General features: G+C 44.2%; 1 protein-coding gene across 6 annotated transcripts in view; it reads left to right on the top strand.

The window, feature by feature from the left end:
- actn4 (actinin, alpha 4) overlaps positions 1-19,383 on the top strand; it is a 63,843-nt gene that overhangs the window by 42,302 nt on the left and 2,158 nt on the right. The window contains exons 5-22 of one of the 6 annotated variants that reach the window (XM_087851320.1): positions 200-287; positions 1,080-1,158; positions 1,307-1,388; positions 2,577-2,662; positions 7,008-7,100; positions 7,208-7,333; positions 9,568-9,672; positions 9,913-10,060; positions 10,136-10,286; positions 11,059-11,167; positions 12,484-12,624; positions 12,794-12,976; positions 13,257-13,391; positions 13,770-13,949; positions 14,093-14,239; positions 16,799-16,879; positions 17,704-17,769; positions 18,656-18,814. In XM_087851320.1, coding sequence (XP_087707446.1) covers positions 200-287; positions 1,080-1,158; positions 1,307-1,388; positions 2,577-2,662; positions 7,008-7,100; positions 7,208-7,333; positions 9,568-9,672; positions 9,913-10,060; positions 10,136-10,286; positions 11,059-11,167; positions 12,484-12,624; positions 12,794-12,976; positions 13,257-13,391; positions 13,770-13,949; positions 14,093-14,239; positions 16,799-16,879; positions 17,704-17,769; positions 18,656-18,814 — 2,159 coding nt within the window. Of the gene's footprint in view, positions 1-199; positions 288-1,079; positions 1,159-1,306; positions 1,389-2,576; positions 2,663-5,641; positions 5,728-7,007; positions 7,101-7,207; positions 7,334-9,567; positions 9,673-9,912; positions 10,061-10,135; positions 10,287-11,058; positions 11,168-12,483; positions 12,625-12,793; positions 12,977-13,256; positions 13,392-13,769; positions 13,950-14,092; positions 14,240-16,798; positions 16,880-17,703; positions 17,770-18,655; positions 18,815-19,383 lie in introns of all 6 variants that reach the window. The other 5 variants (XM_087851321.1, XM_087851319.1, XM_087851318.1 and 2 more) reach the window with 5 other exon arrangements.

Consider the following 19,383-nt stretch of genomic DNA (forward strand, 5'->3'; position numbering starts at 1 on the left):
GGCGGAAATTTTGTTTGTGTTTGTGGAGGAAACTAAAGCAAACACAAACATCCTCATATTTTCAATTCTGCTCATGAGCACCGAGGCCAGTCGGGTATTTCTTGGTCTGCTTGCACAAAGCTAATCGACTCACACGGCTAAAGCAGCTGAATGAATGTGATGCTCGACTGATCACGTCTCCTGAACGTTCTCTCTGCAGAGACCTCTGCCAAAGAGGGTCTACTCTTGTGGTGCCAGAGGAAGACGGCTCCCTACAAGAATGTCAATGTGCAGAACTTCCACATTAGGTAACGTACACACAGGGCTTTAAGTTGGACTCGTTTTTAAAGGCTTCTATTGTTCGTTTTTAAAGGCTTCTATTGTTAGATAAAAGCAGCTCACACACAGTAATGTTGTGTTGTAAAGACCAACAAAACCTTGAGAGAATCCAGTTGAGGAATCCTGCGGATACAGCGAAACTCTCCAGTGGCACTGATGAAATGTGTTTGTGGTTAAGTGTGGTATGTGAGCAGCTGTCCAGTGTTTTTTTTCTTCCCCTTTTATATGAAAAATACTGATCTGAGAGTTTCTTAAACTCAGCATAAAAGTTGAGTTGGCGCACACACAGCAGCACGCAGATACTCCCCTGAACCTTTCTGGATTCAGCTCAGGTGTTCAACGCTTACACGAAACCTCCAATCTGCTGCTGTTGTGTAGAAAGGGCGCCCCCTGGTGGAGAGAGTGCAACATGGCACAACAGAGCATCTTATCAGTGCTGTAAAAAGACAAATGTGATTATTTTCTGTGAGAAGGAATTCAGAAGCAGCTGATGATGATGTATCACATGCAACACGTCCAGATATAATCAATCAAACCATCTTTCACCCAAATTCAGCTCGAAAAGAATGTTAATGAAGTTCATTTAGTTTCAGATCAGTTCATAAATTAAGTTCACTGTCACAGTGGAGATGTGGATCTTGGTCCCGGCGGCAGATCGGGACAGTTTTTGTTAACGGCGCCGATAATGTCGACTTGTAATGCAGCAAATGTGCGAGTGTCGCCTCCACCCTCACCCCGGACTCGTCTTTTCTCTCCAACAGCTGGAAGGACGGTCTTGCCTTCAACGCTCTGATCCACAGACACAGACCTGATCTCATCGACTACGACAGCCTCAGAAAGGTGAACAGCTTCACGCTCCTCCACCCTCTTCACATTTTTTTGTGTCAAACACGGTGAATCGAAACGCTTTCATATCTGTTGTTAAGTTGCGTTACACATGCCTGAAGCGGCTCACTGGCTTGTTCGCCGTCTGTGATTTGCTGTTCAGGATGATCCTGTAACCAACCTGAACAACGCCTTTGAGGTGGCTGAGAAGCACCTGGACATCCCCAAGATGTTGGACGCAGAAGGTAATGAGTCGGCTGTCGATCTGTGCGTCTCTGCTGGATCTGTCACTGTGTGTTAAAACATCACGGGCTCGTTTACGTGCACAGAACAAAGTGACTGTTCATAACGGAAGATGTGGAAGTGGAGTGAAAAAAGTGAACTATTATCCAGGTGTTCGTTTTTAAAACAATGACACAGTTTGTCATTTCTGACCAGACTGTAACATCAAATATGAGTTTACTTTTCCTGGGAGTCCGTCTTTGCAGCACGTACATGTGACTGTAGCTCCACGCTGACCTGCACGGGCTTTGTCCAGTGTTGCCAACTTAGCGACTTTGTCGCTATATTTAGCGAGTTTTCAGACCCCCTAGCGCTAAAAAAAGACGTGAAAGCGCATATCGCTTCTACTCTCAACAAGCAGCGGGTGCTGTAACGCAGTCAGTTCTTCTTTTACTCTTATGCTGTTTTGTGGATCACAAGGTTTAAAACTACTTATAAACACACACACAAAGTAACTCCACCAGAGTGCCTATTTCGGGTCACTTTTGCCGGTCCAAGCCCGGGTAAAGGAGCAGGGTTGGAATTGTGACATTAAAAAAACAATAATTGCTAAAATAAATTTAATTTGTAGTTCTAAATAAATTCTAAATGCATTTAGGACGTTTTTTACTCACTTTATGTCTCGTCCACGATGTTATTTCTCTCTCCAACAACGTAGGTTACAATTACATTAGCATGACCAATTATGCAAATTAGGTGATGACGTCATTTAGCGACTTCTAGCGACTTTTAGGACAGCCAATAGCGATTTTCCTTACTGAGGAGTTGGCAACACTGGGTTTGTCGCCGCGTTGTGTGCATGTAAATGTGCCCCGATCTCCAAAGACGTCGGGTTCTCGGTGACGGGGCACGCGAGGCATCTTCATCTGCATGTGTGACCGTGTTGAACATCCACGTTTCCTTCACAGGATGCCACTTTTTCTTTTTGCTTCAAACTCTACAGGAAAAATCAAGTTGTGTATTAACTGTAGCTGAGCTGTGTGCGTCTACGTGTGTGTGTGTGTCGTTGTGTTTGCATGTCTGGCTGTTGGCAGCTACAGCAGCTCGTTAAATGAGTTTGTGTGCGTCTTGTTGTTATTGTGTAATCACTCGTCCTGTGTCTTGCCTGTATGTGTGCGTCTTCATAACCATGGTCTCCCCCCGACTTGTAGACATTGTGAACACTGCTCGCCCAGATGAGAAAGCCATAATGACTTATGTGTCCAGTTTCTACCATGCCTTCTCTGGAGCACAGAAGGTACCCTCTGAGCCAACGTCAACCTTTAACCTCCTTTTACTAACAAGGTGCTGCTTCCTGTCCAGCATGGCCACGCTCTGTCTCGACAGCCAGGACGCTGGGTTTGTGGGGACACAAACACGCAAACGATTTAAACATTAGCACGCTGGTGAAAGCGGTAAATGTTTGACGTACAGAAATGAGTTTGTGGACTAAAGCTGCGTTATTTAGTTTTATTTTTAGCTAAAATCTGTCAGATGGAACTTTTCCCATGGATATTTTTACATTTTTGAACAGTTGTGGTTGAAAAAAAACTAAAAATCAAAACAAAATGAACAGAAACCTCTGATTCAACATGTGGAAGTCCCCATCCTTTAAAATAAAGTCCTTCCAGGAAACAAAAGAACAAGACCAGCAAACAAAATGCTGAAATGAACGATCGCCGTCGGGACGTTTCGGTTTTCTCCCACCAGGTCTGAGGCGCTCTCCTCAGAGACGGAGAATCTCACTGCTTTCACTTCCTCTTATAGGAGACCCTGCTAGCTTTTTAGCATGTGTCACACTGAGGTCCATCAGGGGTCATTTTCTTCTGCCACTCTGACCATGATCCAAACACGTTCTCCACACATCCAGAGGGAACAGTTCCCTCAGCCTCGGAGCAAAAATGAAACCAAAACTCAAAATGAGAATATTCAGTTATGCAGCAGCTACGCTGCTTTAATCTGAGCTGTGTATTCACTGAGTTGAAGCATATTAGGATCTATGCAACATCTTCTCTTACACCAAATTTAAACATATTTAACATCAGACTGTTTTTGGCAGTTTTTCACTGTTGGGAGGAAGTTAGACCGAACTTTTACATCCACAAAGCGTCTAAATGCAGAAGCACAACTTCATTCTTATTTGTTGTGCATTATAACTGTTTGCAGATTTATTTTTTTCATGCATATGTAGGAAGAAAAGGTAGTTCCAGTTCATGTTGGCTGCTATTGTTAAGATTTGGCTTGAAGAACTGTCACTTCCTAATATTCAGAGAACATTACATGCAAAGAAGTGAACCCGCCCGTTAAATGATGGAGTTCCTCCTTTTTAGAGCGGCTTTTGGGCTTTTTTCAGAATTCAGAATCCAGTTTAAGGTTTTGACCTTGACTTTCAGGGCTCTGCATGGACAAGCACCAACATATATAAGTGAACTTTTACATCCATACATTCCCAGCAGGTCCCTGAGGTCATGTGACCAGGGCTTGCTTGCTGTCCAACACACGAGGCTGAAAACAAAAGGCGACAAAGCTTTTGTGACTGTGGCCCCCAGACTGTGGAACTGTCTCCCTTTGAGCTGAGATCTGTGGACTCAGTGGTCGCTTTTAAAAAACAGCTAAAAACTCATCTTTTTAAACTTGCTTTTGGTTGATTTTTATTTTTAGGTTTTAGCTTCTGTGAAGCACTTTGTGATTTTTATCTTGAAAGGTGCTGTATAAATAAAGTTTTACTTACTTACTTACTTTTTTGCCCATCTGGCACTGCAGGTTGACCTTATCGAGCTGTTATTTGAAAAGCTTTAGATGCGTATCACTGTCTGCTTCACCTTTAGCACGTCTGTACAAATGTACGGCAAAATTGGAGTACCGTCCTGCAGAGTCAATTCAATTCAATTCAATTCAATTCAATTCAATTTTATTTATATAGCGCCAAATCACAACAAAAGTCGCCTCAAGGCGCTTAAAGTTTAAGTCGGGGCTAAAACAAAGGCAGGAACTAATAACAATGAATAACACACAGAATCTGCAGTATGTGCAGAATGAAATGAACGATATGTACCGAGATAAAAATATACGTGCAAAAATCAAAGGAGTGTCAGTCGATAAACTTTAGATGTTAGAGGAAGGCTCACGAGCAGAAACCACTTTACTCTGTACACTTTCATAAACTGCTAAATTCAAAATTCCAGAATGAAATTCCTGCAGCTCAAAGTGAAATTTAGACGTTTAACATAATGTGCACAAGACGAACCTATAAGTAAAAACTCTTCTTGGAGAAAGTTTGGTTTCAAATCGTCTGATAAAGTCGAGTAAATATGATGTTAAAGATCCCATAGTGGCATAAATTTTATTAAATCATCTTCGTCCCTGTCCTCTCGTTACCCTCTTGTTTTTCCTCCACCCCCACCCCCCCCCTCCCTCTGGGCCCGTGACAGGAAGCCAATCGATGCGTCTCTTGTTTGCTCGTCTTCCTCTAATTAATTTTCTGGCTCATTCAGAACTTGTTTGTTCCTCTGCAGTCTCACGAGGTGTGTGTGTGTGTGTGTGTGTGTGTGTGTGTGTGTGTGTGTGTGTGTGTGTGTGTGTGTGTGTGTGTGTGTGTGTGTGTGTGTGTGTGTGTGTGTGTGTGTGTGTGTGTGTGTGTGTGTGTGTTAGCTCTCTGCCCGCTGCGTTTGTACCAAACACAAACTCTGAAACATTTACTGCTCTCGCCAGCATCGTCATTTCTTCAACAACGTCACACGAATGGCGCCCGCTCCAGTTCACAGGAAGCGTTTTCATTCACCAGTCGCTGCGTTCTCATTTTGTTCACTTGGTTCTTTGAGAATATTTTTCCACCTGCAGTTGATGAAGACGCTGTAGTTGAGTACGAGAATAAAACTCTGAAGATGAAGAAGAATTAGTCAGTCAGCGTGGTGACATCATCGCCCTGCTGAGTGAACCCAGCGACCTCCATCAGACGGTGAATGAACCGCTTCGAGTGGATTAAGCAGTTCACGCCTGTTTGTGTCCCACACTTGAACTTGTGGCTCCAGCGTCCCACGATTCCTCTGGTGGCCCTCTCTTCCTGGTGACAGGAGGCGCTCCAAGCTGTGGCACTAACGACCGGGGCGCTCGCCGTCGCCCCCACCTGACTCACCTTTCTCTCACTTCCTGCAGGGGGCAATCAAAGTGTAGCTTTGGGTAGCTTTGGCTTCACTCTGTCTCTCTCTCTCCCTCTGTTCTGCTGGGTGATGCGTAGACATCGTGGGCACGCTGAGGCCGGATGAGAAGGCCATAATGACCTATGTTTCCTGCTTCTATCACGCCTTCTCTGGCGCACAGAAGGTGAGCTCCTCACCCGTCAGACTCACATTAACACTCAGCGCTGCGAAGAAAAACCCTGAGGTTCACCAAAGTTTCCATCGCTGGTAAAACATGTTTGTGATGTAAAGTTTTTATGAAAAGACCAGAGGGGAAATCACAGGAATTGCTGGAATTCCAGCCCAGCGTTTATTAGATGGGAGTTTGAGCTGCTTTGTGTTTCTCCTCGCTCGATCCAACAGTTGGCGAGTTCAGCTGCACTTACGGTTTTATACAAATTCAGTCAAATATTATCTGCAGAGCAGGAAACGGAGCAGGAGCATGATGGGAACTTTTGGTGCTTCTGTCTCGGCTCTTTGGACATCAGCTGTTTCCCTCGAAATGCTCCAGACTTTATGGGCTGGGCTTAAACTCGGCGGTCACCTGCACTGATTGCTTTCCATGCATGCTCCTGTGGGTGATGTTGACGTTTAAATTTCTTCTTTTCCACTGAGATCACGCAGATTTATGGATATCTCAGCTGGAGCATGAAACACGTTATTTTGATGAGGATTCTTCCTCCGGCAAACCGCCGGCGGTCATGCTGCTGATGTGGTTTAGAGAAACCAGACCGGTCTGGATTCATTACTGTGGGAAACATTAGCTGATGTCTCAAGTTTCTTTTCAACTATTAACACTTTTCAAACTATTCTAAATGTTTTATATGATATGACCTGTGTCTTATATTCTGGTGAAAGCAGACGAGCAGCATAAATGCAGATGTTTTGTTGAACAGTAGGTATGACCTTGAATCAGCTTATTTAAATTCTGTTTTATATTTCAGCGGTACAGTAGTGTAATATCCTAGGCAGACGCACTGACGTGGACTGCAGCGCTACATGAACTGTAACTAGAAGCACTGATTCCCAGGTTTTGAAGGCAGATGCATGAAGTTTTAAATACACACAGAATGACTTTGGCACATTGAACTAACCATGGAGAGCTGGAGCATGTTTGTAGCAGTCGTATTAAGCCCTGGTTTGACCTACATCGGCGTTTTTGCCTTATTTTAAATAACACGTGCCTAAACTTGGCTCGACATCCCTCCCTCACTGCCTGCGTGTGGAGTGTACGCACAGTAAAGCAAAAATGTTTGTCACAGCTGCAGTGAAAGGCCAGGCTGAGGTACTAATAAGCAGCGGTAGACACTTATTTTGTAGCTCGGTTTAGTGACTTTATTATGAAGCTTTGAGCTCAGAGAGTCGACTCTGCTGGAGTTTTATCCAGTCATGTCCAGCTCCGCTCATCACTCTCCCTCCTGATAGGCTGAGACAGCCGCAAATCGAATCTGCAAAGTGCTGGCTGTCAACCAGGAGAACGAGCAAATGATGGAGGACTACGAGAAACTGGCCAGTGATGTGAGTATCGAAACATGCCGTCTTTTACTTGCACGGCAGACTTTGGAGAAAGGAGGACGATTCGTTTGTCTGTCCTGTTTTCACCGTGCTGTCCTCTCTGCCTCCAGCTCCTGGAGTGGATCCGTCGGACCATCCCCTGGCTGGAGAACCGAACCCAAGAGAAGACTGTAAATGACATGCAGGTGAAACAGGAGGACTTCAGAGACTACCGCTGCGTGCACAAACCACCCAAGGTATAGAAAACCTCTCGTGAACTGTTTCTAAACAAAGAAAAAAGGCTCACAAACCCAAATCTTTGTAGTGGAAAGTTTAATCTTACTCAGTGTTTAATATTTATTTTCTTCCAAAATATTCTTCTTCTTCTTGACATTTAAAATCTGGGTTTTTAAACTTATTCATGGTGCAGCTTCTGCAGAGTGGTTGCTTGTGTCCCTGAGGTTCATCTGTGTTTGTTCATTTTTGTTATAATTGTCCCTCTGGAGAGGAAACGAGGAGAAATGGATCCGAGTCTGCTGGAAAATGTTTTTGCAAATATTTTCTCACATGTTGCTCTGACCTCTCTCTGCACACAGCGTCTTCAGCCTTTTATTATAAGCATTTAAATTGAGGCAGAGTTGTATACTGTGTATTCAATTCAATTTTATTTATATAGCGCCAAATCACAACAAAAGTCGCCTCAAGGCGCTTCATAGATACAGAGAAAAACCCAACAGTCATATGACCCCCTATGAACAAGCACTTTGGCGACAGTGGGAAGGAAAAACTCCCTTTTAACAGGAAGAAACCTCCAGCAGAACCAGGCTCAGGGAGGGGCGGGGCCATCTGCTGTGATTGGTTGGGGTGAGAGAAGGAAGACAGGATAAAGACATGCTGTGGAAGAGAGACAGAGGTTAATAACAGATATGATTCAATACAGAGAGGTCTGTTAATACATAGTGAGTGAGAAAGGTGACTGGAAAGGAAAAACTCAATGCATCATGGGAATCCCCCGGCAGCCTACGTCTATTGCAGCATAACTAAGGGAGGATTCAGGGTCACCTGGTCCAGCCCTAACTATATGCTTTAGCAAAAAGGAAAGTTTGAAGCCTAATCTTGAAAGTAGAGATAGTGGTCGTGTCCAAATTCATGGGCTGCATCCTCCTGAGGACCCGGCCTTCGCGGTCTACGTGGGCCGGGTCCTCAGAAGGTAGGGTAGGCCGGAAAAAAACGGCCGTGAAATTGGACGGTCTAGCCTTCTGATTAGCGTCACCGCTGTCTCGGTGGAGTTGAATAAACTCGGCCGTCTGCTCCTTGCTATCTAAAGTATAACAGGACACTGGCGTAAATTCTCGACCGTCTCACACTTCTGTTTAATCAGTTTTCTGTTTGATGTTTATTCAGCTGTGTGAAAATCAAGGAGGAACCCACCCGGGGATTAATAAAGTTTTATCTAATCTAATAACTTTAATCTCAGCCAAACCGATTTACTCACGAACAAACAAAACACTGAAAAAAGCCCAACAACAACATTTTTAGGTTGTCTAAGTGACTTATATATTACGTTTAACCTGAGCAGCGAAACTCCGCGGTGATCTGCCGGGAGTTGTGCCGTTCTCGGCGGCTTCAGTGACCCTCGAGCTCCCGGCTAGCTATCGAGCTGGTGGGTAGCAGACGTCTCCGAAAACGTCGAAGCACGTATGCAAGCAAATATGCGATATCTTGATAAACCGAGCAGATATTTGATGTTTACACAGCTACTTTCTCGCCTGAAAATATGTTAAAAGTTTATTTTGTGACCCAGAAAGATTAGTAAGAGTAATTTTAAAACTCAGTAGCGGCCGCCATTGTTGGAAACTGGAGTTTGGCTGGGCCGCGCTATGAATTCTGGGATACGGTGGGCCACGAAGGACACACCCGACCCATCCTTCAAATTCAGGGAAAAGGAGGACGCATTTGTCGGCTGCATTCGGAGGAGTCTACGAATTTGGACAGCCTTCGGCGCGTCGCTGTGACGTAATCGGTCTACAAATGCGTCCTCAGGAGGATGCAGCCCATGAATTTGGACACGACCAGTGTCTGTCTCCCGAATCCAAACTGGAAGCTGGTTCCACAGAAGAGGGGCCTGAAAACTGAAGGCTCTCCCTCACATTCACATTAACCTGTTATTATAGTGTGTTAATCTCACACTGCGTGGCAGCACGAGCCCTTTTCCCAAGACCTTATTCTATGCATTAGCTTATAATGCTCTGATTTTATGTCTGAGTCTGAAAATGCACAGGTTCTCTAAACCTGCATTCTTTCCAGTGACCAGCAGGGGTCGTCTTGTCCAGATGAACAGCTCCTCGGCTTCTTTGCTCTGACTTCAGTCAACATTTTGAAGAGTTTATGCTCTTAATCGCTGGAAGTTTTGTATCTGTCCTCGTGGCATCACCATATAAGAGCGCTGTGCTGAATGTGTCCAGTGACACTGAGATGTTCCTGTCTGCAGGTCCAAGAGAAATGCCAGCTGGAGATCAGCTTCAACACTCTGCAGACTAAACTGAGACTCAGCAACAGACCTGCCTTCATGCCGTCAGAAGGACGCATGGTGTCGGTATGAAACTCGCACACAGTCGATGGGAAAAGTTACACCACACAATTATAGCTTAGTGAATTTAACACAGTCAGTATTAAGTTACTTTTCTGTGTTTGTTAACAAACAATCCAGCTTTAAGTTCCTTTGTAAATGTTACAGCAGTTTCACGCCACCTCATTCACACTTTTCTGCACGTATGAGATGTTTTCCTGTGTTTGGAGTTTCTACTCTACAGTAACTCTTGCTGTTTGCTCTCAGGACATCAACAAAGCGTGGCACAATCTGGAAGGAGCAGAGAAAGGCTACGAGGAGTGGATCCTCAGCGAGATCAGGCGTCTGGAGAGACTGGAGCATCTGGCCGTCAAGTTCCACCAGAAGTGCGCCATCCATGAATCCTGGACCGACGGTATGTGAATCCCATCGCGGTGAAGCAAACGCCAGAGTGCTCGTCTCTGAATAAGCGAGGCTTTTGTGCATGCAGGTAAGGAGGCCATGCTCACCCAGAAAGACTATGAGACGTGCACCCTGTCAGAAGTCAAGGCGCTGCTCCGGAAACACGAGGCCTTCGAGAGCGACCTGGCCGCCCACCAGGACAGAGTGGAGCAGATCGCCGCCATCGCGCAGGAGCTCAAGTAAGATCTCTGACTTCATTAGCATCGGTTCCTCGTGGCTTCTTTCATGCACAAACGCACAAAGCAGGTCGGGCAGCTCTATTCTTCACAGTTTGTGATAATTCTTTCCTTTCACGCGGGTTTGTGGTCGGCGTCGTACCTGCGCCTCGCTGCGAGGTGAAACACACAGCATCATTTGCTGCTAGCTCCCGATGGCTCTCGTCTCCACGTCAGGGTTCATTTATTCAGAGTAATGAAGCTGCTAAATATGCACAAGTCTCATTTTGGAAACGTACTGATGGTTTGTGCTGCAGCCCGAAGCTGCTGCTGTGTAATCATCTGTTCCAGCAGATCATTTTTCACAGTTGATTATTCGTTTTGTTCTCATTTGAATTCTTAGATGTACCCGTGGGGCAAACAACTTTAACTTCAGTTCTTTCTTCTTTCTTCCAACTCTCACATTATTTTCACAACTTCCTTTAACGTCGTCTCGAGTTGCATTAAATTCACATTTCAGTCAGAAATGGACAAAACTACAGAGCAAAGTGGTGAAGAAGCAGCTCCGCTGTTCTTTGGAGACGTCTGTGCATTTTTTCAGAATGAAGAAGCAGCTTCGAGGCTTCTGTCAGGTCACTTTGGTTTGATCGACACAGACTCAGACTTTCCCCACTTAACGTCCAAAATCTGACCTCACAGTCAGATGTTGTCGATTAAGAGAAAGAAGTGCGTCTGAAAGTGAATCTGATCATAAGAAGTGCTCGACAAAGGAAAACCCTTTTTCTTCCTTTTCCAGTGAACTGGACTACTACGATGCCGCCAGTGTCAACGCTCGCTGTCAGAAGATCTGCGATCAGTGGGACGTCCTGGGAGCCCTCACCCACAAACGCAAAGAGTCACTGGAGGTACGATTCGGCCTGTTTGTGCAGCACCTTTTGAGTAGGGCTGGGTATCGTCACTGATTTCTACAATCGATTTGATCCACGATTTGATTTAATTCGATTCACTTCGATTTGAATCTGGGAAATTTTGACAGTCAGAAATATTATAATTCAGATCAGTACATTTACATATTTTTGTATCTATAAAAAGAAATCTGACACTTTCCAGACTTTATCAAAGGTGTGAGCATCACAGCAGATGCCTTTGTGTCAAAGCAGCTGAAGATAAAACAGAAAAACATGAAGGAGATTTTCTGGGATTTTATAAAAAATATTCTGCAGTAGATCAAAAACGAAAGAAAACCATTAATCAACACATGAACATTACCTCTGATGTTACAGCGGTTTTATTAGAGACACAGTGTTTTGTATTTTGCATAATTTTAAAAAGTTTAAATTTGTTCAGTATTGAAAGGCAGAAATTAGATTTTCTTTTCGGAAGTATATAAAACGAAAAAAAAAAAAACCCGTCGGCCGACAGCCTGTAAACAACGGTAGACTTGTGCATAACAAGCAAGCGAATAATGCAGAAAACAGCACAGAGAGAGAGAGAGAGCTGTGCATCGTGGTCGAAGCAAAACAGTAAAAGTCAGAGTGAATTCATGACGATGTTTATGTGAAGTTTGGATCTTCTTTTGCTGCTGGTTCAGTCAATATTGTTTGGAGAGACATCAAACTAACAGCTTTAGAATCAGCGCATAAAGGGCGTGAACACAAAGCGCAGACCGCCGACAGATCAGAATCAGCGAGCTGTCGGCTTTCAGCCCCGACTGTGAGAAAGGCGACATCTCACTGATTCTGATCCGCGCTTTGTGTTTAAGTCTTTGTGCAGAATCCGTGTTCCTGCTCTCATTTACTGTCTTAGCTGTTTGGTGGTTGTTGAAATTTTGTGAGATTTCACCTGAGATTCTGGCATTTCTGGCAAAATAAATTTATATAAAAAAATCGATTCAGGATTTTAATGAATCGATTTCACGTTATCCAAGCCAGAATCGATTTTAATCGATAAATCGATTATAAAAACCCACCCCTACTTTTGAGCTTTAAAAGGATCGTGGTTATTCGTGATAGTGTGAAGTGCATCTTTCTCTTTAGTGATGCTTTGTGGAAACAAACATCTTTAACAGCGTGCAGCTGTTGTTCAGACCAAATAATTTAACGCTTTTAAAGATTTAAAATCTAACGCTGTGAAGAGTTTCTCCTCATTTGACACAATGAAATGAAATCAAATGTATTGAGATGTGTTTTAATAAGGCTGTCTTCTGTTTCCATGCCAACAGAGGACAGAGAAGCAGCTGGAGTCGATAGATGAGCTGTACCTGGAGTACGCCAAGAGAGCGGCACCTTTCAACAACTGGATGGAGGGAGCTATGGAGGACCTGCAGGACATGTTCATCGTCCACAATATTGAGGAGATCCAGGTATCTGGGAACTGGGAAGTCAAGTGGTGAATAAACAAGTGCAGCATATGAAACATACAGCTGAGGTCCAGCACTGAGCCAAAGAAACGTTCCAGTGTTTCCTATTTAGAGCTGCGTTTATCCCACAAAAACAGGAAACCCAGCAAACGTGTTTCTTTCCTCCTCTCAGGGTCTGATCACAGCCCACGAGCAGTTCAAGTCCACCCTGCCCGAGGCCAACAAGGAGCGCGAGGCCATCCAGTCCATCCAGTCCGAGGTGCAGAAGATCGCCCAGAGCAACGGCATCAAGCTGAGCAGTGGAAACCCGTACACCTCCATCACACCTGAGAGCATCAACAGCAAGTGGGAACAGGTGAGCTGCTGTTTAACGAAAGCTGACGTTGATCATTTTAAGGCAATAAACGTGTAGCTCATTCATGCCGGAGCAGTAAACTATTAATGCTGCTTTAATGACGCAGCGCAGACTTTCCCGGTGAATCCTGCACAGAAGAAGAACCTTTTGTCCAGTGTTTAAAAACGCTGCCCTCCACAGGCTGAGTGAATGTTTTTCTGCAGCTGGTGCTTCACGTTTGTGTGTTTGTGTGTTTGTGTGGGTGCAGTTGTTTCTAATTCTTCTTTGTGTGCATTTGCAGGCGATGGCTATGGTGCCACTGCGTGACAACGCCCTGCAGGAAGAGCTGAACAAGCAGAACTCCAACGACACTCTGAGAGCCACGTTCGCCACTCAGGCCAACACGGTTGGCGCTTACATCCAGGCCAAAATGGAGGTAACGGATCAGCCCCCACAGTCACGACGTGTTCAGCATTATGTCGAGGTTTTCACGTTTGCAGACACTTTGTGAAACACAGAGCAAATGTAAGACAGGGTGCAGGAGATTTACCCACAGCCTGAAGAGCTCTTCAGTTTGTAGCTGTTGTATCCATGAGCTTTGTGTTTAGATTAGATCGTCACTGTGCATGCACACTGCGTTACTGAGAGCAGGAGGAAATGTGCTTCGTCTATTCAAAGTTCAGGACCCGTAAATGACAACTCTTCAGCATCCTTACAGAAAAACATCTTACAGTTTATTTAGAAAAGTGTTTTTTATTTTTATAAATATGTTCGAGTGTCAGCGTTTCAGGTGTTTGTGTGTTTGTGTTGGCAGGAAATTGGCAGGATATCCATCGAAATGAACGGCACCCTGGAGGACCAGCTGACCAACCTGAAGGAATACCAGAAGAGCATCATATCATACACGCCCGAAATTAACAAGCTGGAGGGATACCACCAACACATCCAGGAGGCGCTCATCTTCGACAACCAGTACACTTCCTACACGATGGAGGTAACGCAAACGCGCACAAAACCTTCAGCGATGAACGAATGAATGAAGTCTGTTTCACCTCCCAAATGAAAATGTTTGAAAGTAGAACAGCTGTCGCATCTCAGTTCTTAACCTCTCCTGTCAACCCCGCCCCATCACTGCAGCACCTCCGGGTGGGCTGGGAGCAGCTGCTCACCACCATCGCCAGAACCATCAACGAGGTCGAGAACCAGATCCTGACGCGTGACGCCAAGGGCATCAGCCAGGAGCAGCTGTACGAGTACCGCGCCTCCTTCAACCACTTTGACAAGGTCAGGGCCCGAGCTCTGCGCTCACCGGTTATTTATTCCACCTGCTCTGTTATCCTGTTATCAAACCTCACAGTATTACAGAGTATTCGTGTCAGTATTAGGCGTTTAGGTTGGCAGTGAAACCTGAGGAGAAACCCTGTTTTTGTTTCATGTGTTGATCTAAAAATTATAAACATGAAGCGTTTAATGATTTTTACCATTACATATACAATACATGATGGTGTAGACCAGCTATGATCCACCAAACATCTTAACTTATGTATTTGTCTGTTTAGAGTATAGTCATTAGTAGGGCTGCCACGATTAGTCGACTATTAAAATCGTCGACGACTGATTTAATAGTCGACGCGTCGTTTGAAGCTTTGTAAGATCACAAAAGACGCAGGAATAAGTAGTAGGATTTAAGAGTGTAATAACGGACTGAAACAGAAGATGGCAGCACTGCATGTACAAGGATGCCAGCTGCCGTTAAACCCCGAAGAAGAAGAAGCTGTGTCCCAGAATTCATAGCGCGGCTCAGCTCAGTTTCCAACAATGGCGGCAGCTAGTTAGTTTTAATATTACTCTTATTATTCTTTCTGGGTCACAAAATAAACGTTTAACATATTTTCAGGCGAGAATGTAGCTGTGTAAACCTCAAATATCTGCTCAGTTTATCAAGACACCACATATTTTCAAAAGCGCTCCGACGTTTTCGGAGACGTCTGTTAGCCACTAGCTCGATAGTTAGCCGGGGGCTAGGCTAACTAGAGCCGTGAGAACACCGGACTCCCGGCTAATCGTTTCCAAACCCACCGCCGTCTTTCGCTACTCAGGTTAAACATGATATATAAGTCACTTAGATAACTTAAAATGTTATTGTTTGGCTTTTTTCAGTATTTTATTTGTTCCTGAGTAAATCGGTTTGGCTGAGATTAAAGTTATAGTTTTTACACAGCTGAATAAACATCAAGCAGACAGCTGATTATCAGAAGTGTGAGATGCTCGAGAATTTACTCCGGTGTCCTGTTATATTTTAGATAGCAAGGAGTTTATTAAACTTCACCGAAACAATCTGCAAATTTCATCAAAATTTAATAAACTATCATCTTGTCTTTATTTTTAGTTAGCACCTTAAACACTTAAAGCTGTAAGCTAATGATAGTTATATAAGAGCAGATGCTGCTGGCGCAATAAGCTGTATGTTTTATGTCCAATGGATGATGATCTGATTAGTCGACTATCAAAATAATCGTTTGTGGCAGCCCTAGTCATTAGCAGTGGGTTAGTTGTGGTTAATTGGACTTGAACAGTTTTCAGTGTGAGGATTTGGCCTCTGTTTTTCCTGTTTATTTATAATGTGACTGACTGGATGTTTAGACCTTAGATGGGGGTGAGAGACGAGCCAGACGTGTAAGTACTCATCCTGATGTTTCACTCGCGAGCACAGGCGGTGTTGGTGAAATTTTAAAAAGGCACGGATGGTGACTGGCTTTGACCAGGAGGGTGAAGAGTGAGGAAACATCCAGTTAGCAAAAGGCTACTTGTTTTAAATCAGCTAAGAAATGCTACATTTGGTTTGAAATGTGTTATTTTTGGGTTCCACTTGGTCTTTTTCCCCTCACTGGACATGCAAACCTGTAGATGTCTGTCATCCCTTTGGAACGCTGTTTTCTGCATTTAAAAAAACTAAACTAAACCTACCAGATGTAATTTTTTGTGTTTTGTGGTGGTTTAAACGTGATGATTGAAAGCTCTCAGCTGTCAGAGAGGAGGACGACACCGCCATCGTTCATCATCTCATGCCGCTCTGTGTGTGTCACTCATTCATGCCACTATCTGACACGGTGGTCACTCACCCGTCAGTCTTTTTGTTCGTCACATCAGTGTGTTTATTCCTTTACGACACAACACTGGAACTATTCTTCGCACTCGGTACAAAGAAAGCACTTGTAGCAACCCGCTGACCCCATTTCAGTCTTTGCATGGATACTTTTCTCTAAATTTGGGAACATTGTGTCAGTTTTCAATAAAAACTGAATGCAGTGATTTGCTAATTATTTCAATTCTGAAGTATATACATTTAAAAATGCTGCAGAGACAACACCACAGTTTTTGAAACTGAGGTTTGTTCTCCCTTAAATATAGATAAATTTTTAAATGTTTGAGGCCTTAACATATATCATAATTTAATGCGTAAAAAATAAACATAAAAAGGTAACAACTGCATTAAAACAGTGGATCTCTAAGTGAAAGTCATTTGTGAAACAGTTCATTGCTGTGTCCATGAATGCTGCTCCGGACTGAAGAGGACCGGGATCATCTGTCTTTGTTATTCATTCACGCTCGTGATTGGTGGAGATTAAAAAGTGACAGTTTGAGTGGGTGTGGGGGTTTGTGTGTGTGGCGACATTGTCTAAACATCCATAAATGTGTGTCCCTTCGTCCTCCATGTCTTCATCGTCTCCCTGCATGCTGTGGATCTCATGGTCACTGTCCTCCACCGCCACCATCCCTGTGTTACGATTGCTTCATCCTCACGATGCGGTGCTCTGTCATTGGGTGTTTGGCCGATCTCAGGACCACAGCGGGGCCCTGATGGCCGAGGAGTTCAAGGCCTGTTTGATCAGTCTGGGCTACGATGTGGAGAAGGACAAGCAGGTAGGAGCTCAAGGATTGGACGCAGGGAGAGCCGGCATCATCGGGCCTCTGAGCAGGAGAGCGGAGATCACTGCCAGCCACATTCAGCCAATCACAATCGATGTTTCTTTTACTGATTTTATACACTGACACATAAAAGTCAGACAATTCAGCATCTAGCAAAATCTGTAGCTTAATTGATTTTATTTTTTCCACACAGGCTACAAATAGTTGATGTTTTGAAGCCATAAAAATTTGCATTGCAAATAAAAAAAGTAACCAGAAACAGCCTGAAATAGACAAAAATGATAAGAAACTATTTCGACATAATTGCATAAAGTAAAATGGGATAAGCATGTCAATACAGGTTGAACAATTACAGTATTAATAATTAGGTCAACTAAATTAGGTTTCTATTTTTGACACTCTGTGTGACACTGGTCGGTGATCAGTCGGTGCTCCTGCTCAGAGCCTGCTGCCCTGCTCTGCGTTCAGGCAGGGTTCAGTCCATCGGCATGGAGGTTCATGGAGGTGTTGCGTCCCTGTTTGTCCACCGGGGGTCTCTGTTTGTCCACCGGGGGTCTCTGTTGCTTTGTCCTGCTTCAGCTCTGTACGGACCCCACCCCTCAGCTGTCTGTCTGCCCGTCAGGTTTTTACTTTGCTGCGTTTCTGTTAACCGTTTGTGCTTTTTATGGCTTTTTTCTCACTCGCTCACTGTTTGATCTCAATATTTCTGTCCATCCTTCACTCTGCTGCTCTCTCTCTGTCCCTCGTATCTCTGACTCCGTCTTTGTCTACTCACCACCTCCTCCCTCCGACCTATCCTGTGCTGTGGCGGCCTGCAGAAGCGATCAGGACAGATGATGTCAGATGATTTCCGGGCTCTACTCATTTCTACAGGAAACAGCCTGGTACTGCTGCTGGCATGAAGCTCTTTCAGGGTGTCTGCAGCTCCAGAAATATCCTAATGCAGTTTAATTAGTCACAAGCTTTGAAGCACCCAAAAGAAGCAGTTCTGTGTTTTTGCTTTTACCTGAATCAGAGGGACAGGATATGGATATGGAAGCTAGAACTTTTTGATTTACTTATTCCATTATATTCTCGTCCACGTCTCTTTTTCCCTGTGGGAAGTTTAGCCTCTGACAAAATCATTTAAACCAGGAAGTGAAACTCTTAATTCAGACAAATTGACCCAGGCAGGCAAATTATTGCTCAGTATTCCTAATTATTCCTAATATTTTCTGTTTGGATATTTTGTGGATTTGCATGTGACCTGATACCTGCAGACACCCTGTGCTCCCTCTGATGCTCTCACTTCCTGTCCTTTTATGTCACACGTGTCACTTTAACATCCTTGATGATCAGTATTAACTGAAGGAAGCTGATGTTTTTCATGTAGACCATCCAAATTATTCTTCACTGTTTTCTCGTTGTTCCCTCCATCCCAACCACATATTGGGACTCCCATTAGGACTTTAATGGTAGTCCCTATATTTTACATGCTTACAAACTGCAGGGGTTTTAGTTCTCTTTCTGATTCCCAGACAATTCCAAACGGTGAGGCTGTTCCCTCATTTTACAGAAATCGATGCACTTTTCTGTCCTTTTTGGCCGTTTGAATAAAAACTGACTTAAATATGAAATAAAATGACCACAGACTAACCTCTGGCTGTGGCTAACACCTCTTCAGTTTGCTCTTGAATCCCTCTGTGCAGCAAAAACCCCGTAAATATGCGTCTGTTCCCTGACTTCAAAGCGCCGTCTCTTCTGGGTTAACCTGTAATTTGTCGATGCCAGGGCGAAGCCGAATTTAATCGCATCATGGGTATAGTGGACCCCAACGGCAGCGGCGCCGTCACCTTCCAGGCCTTTATCGACTTCATGTCCACGGAAACGACCGACAGGGACACCGCGGACCAGGTCATCGCCTCCTTCAAGATCCTGGCTGCTGATAAGGTGAGCGCAGAATGACATCAGTGCTCGTTTTTGATTGGACAAGAAAAGTACTGGAGAAAGAAATGTGCAGCAGGAAGCCGACCACCAGCAGAGGGAGTACTTGTGTTCAACACAAGCTTGAGGTTGAATCTGTGCAGATATTCCTTTTTCTTAGAGACGCCTCACAGGTTGATATTAGGATTTATAATAAATAAATAATCATGAATAATAATAATAATAAGCACTTTGGCTTGAAGCTGCATCAGCAGCCCAGATCGTCTGTTATGGTTCATTTAAGCTCTGGCCCCTAAAACACTGAGTGATTAAAGCTTTGGAAAATCTTAGTGACTTCCATGACATCAGCTCCTCAGGCACACACAGCCTGACATTTGGAGAAGTTTTATAGGACTTCAGTTGTATCTTGGACCTGCACGGTGCTTTAAAGCTGTGATCTTCAAAGTGGGCTGTGCAGCCCTGAGGAAAAGTGTCCTCAGGAAAAATGGACGAGTAACTGGGACGAACAGGTCCAAACTAACTCGGTTTAAAGATCCCAAGATATTCAAACTCCAGACTTGAACTTGTGATGTGAA

Source organism: Neolamprologus brichardi, chromosome 14, assembly GCF_056152115.1.
Source record: "Neolamprologus brichardi isolate AB-2024 chromosome 14, ASM5615211v1, whole genome shotgun sequence".
NCBI classification, from domain to species: domain Eukaryota; kingdom Metazoa; phylum Chordata; class Actinopteri; order Cichliformes; family Cichlidae; genus Neolamprologus; species Neolamprologus brichardi.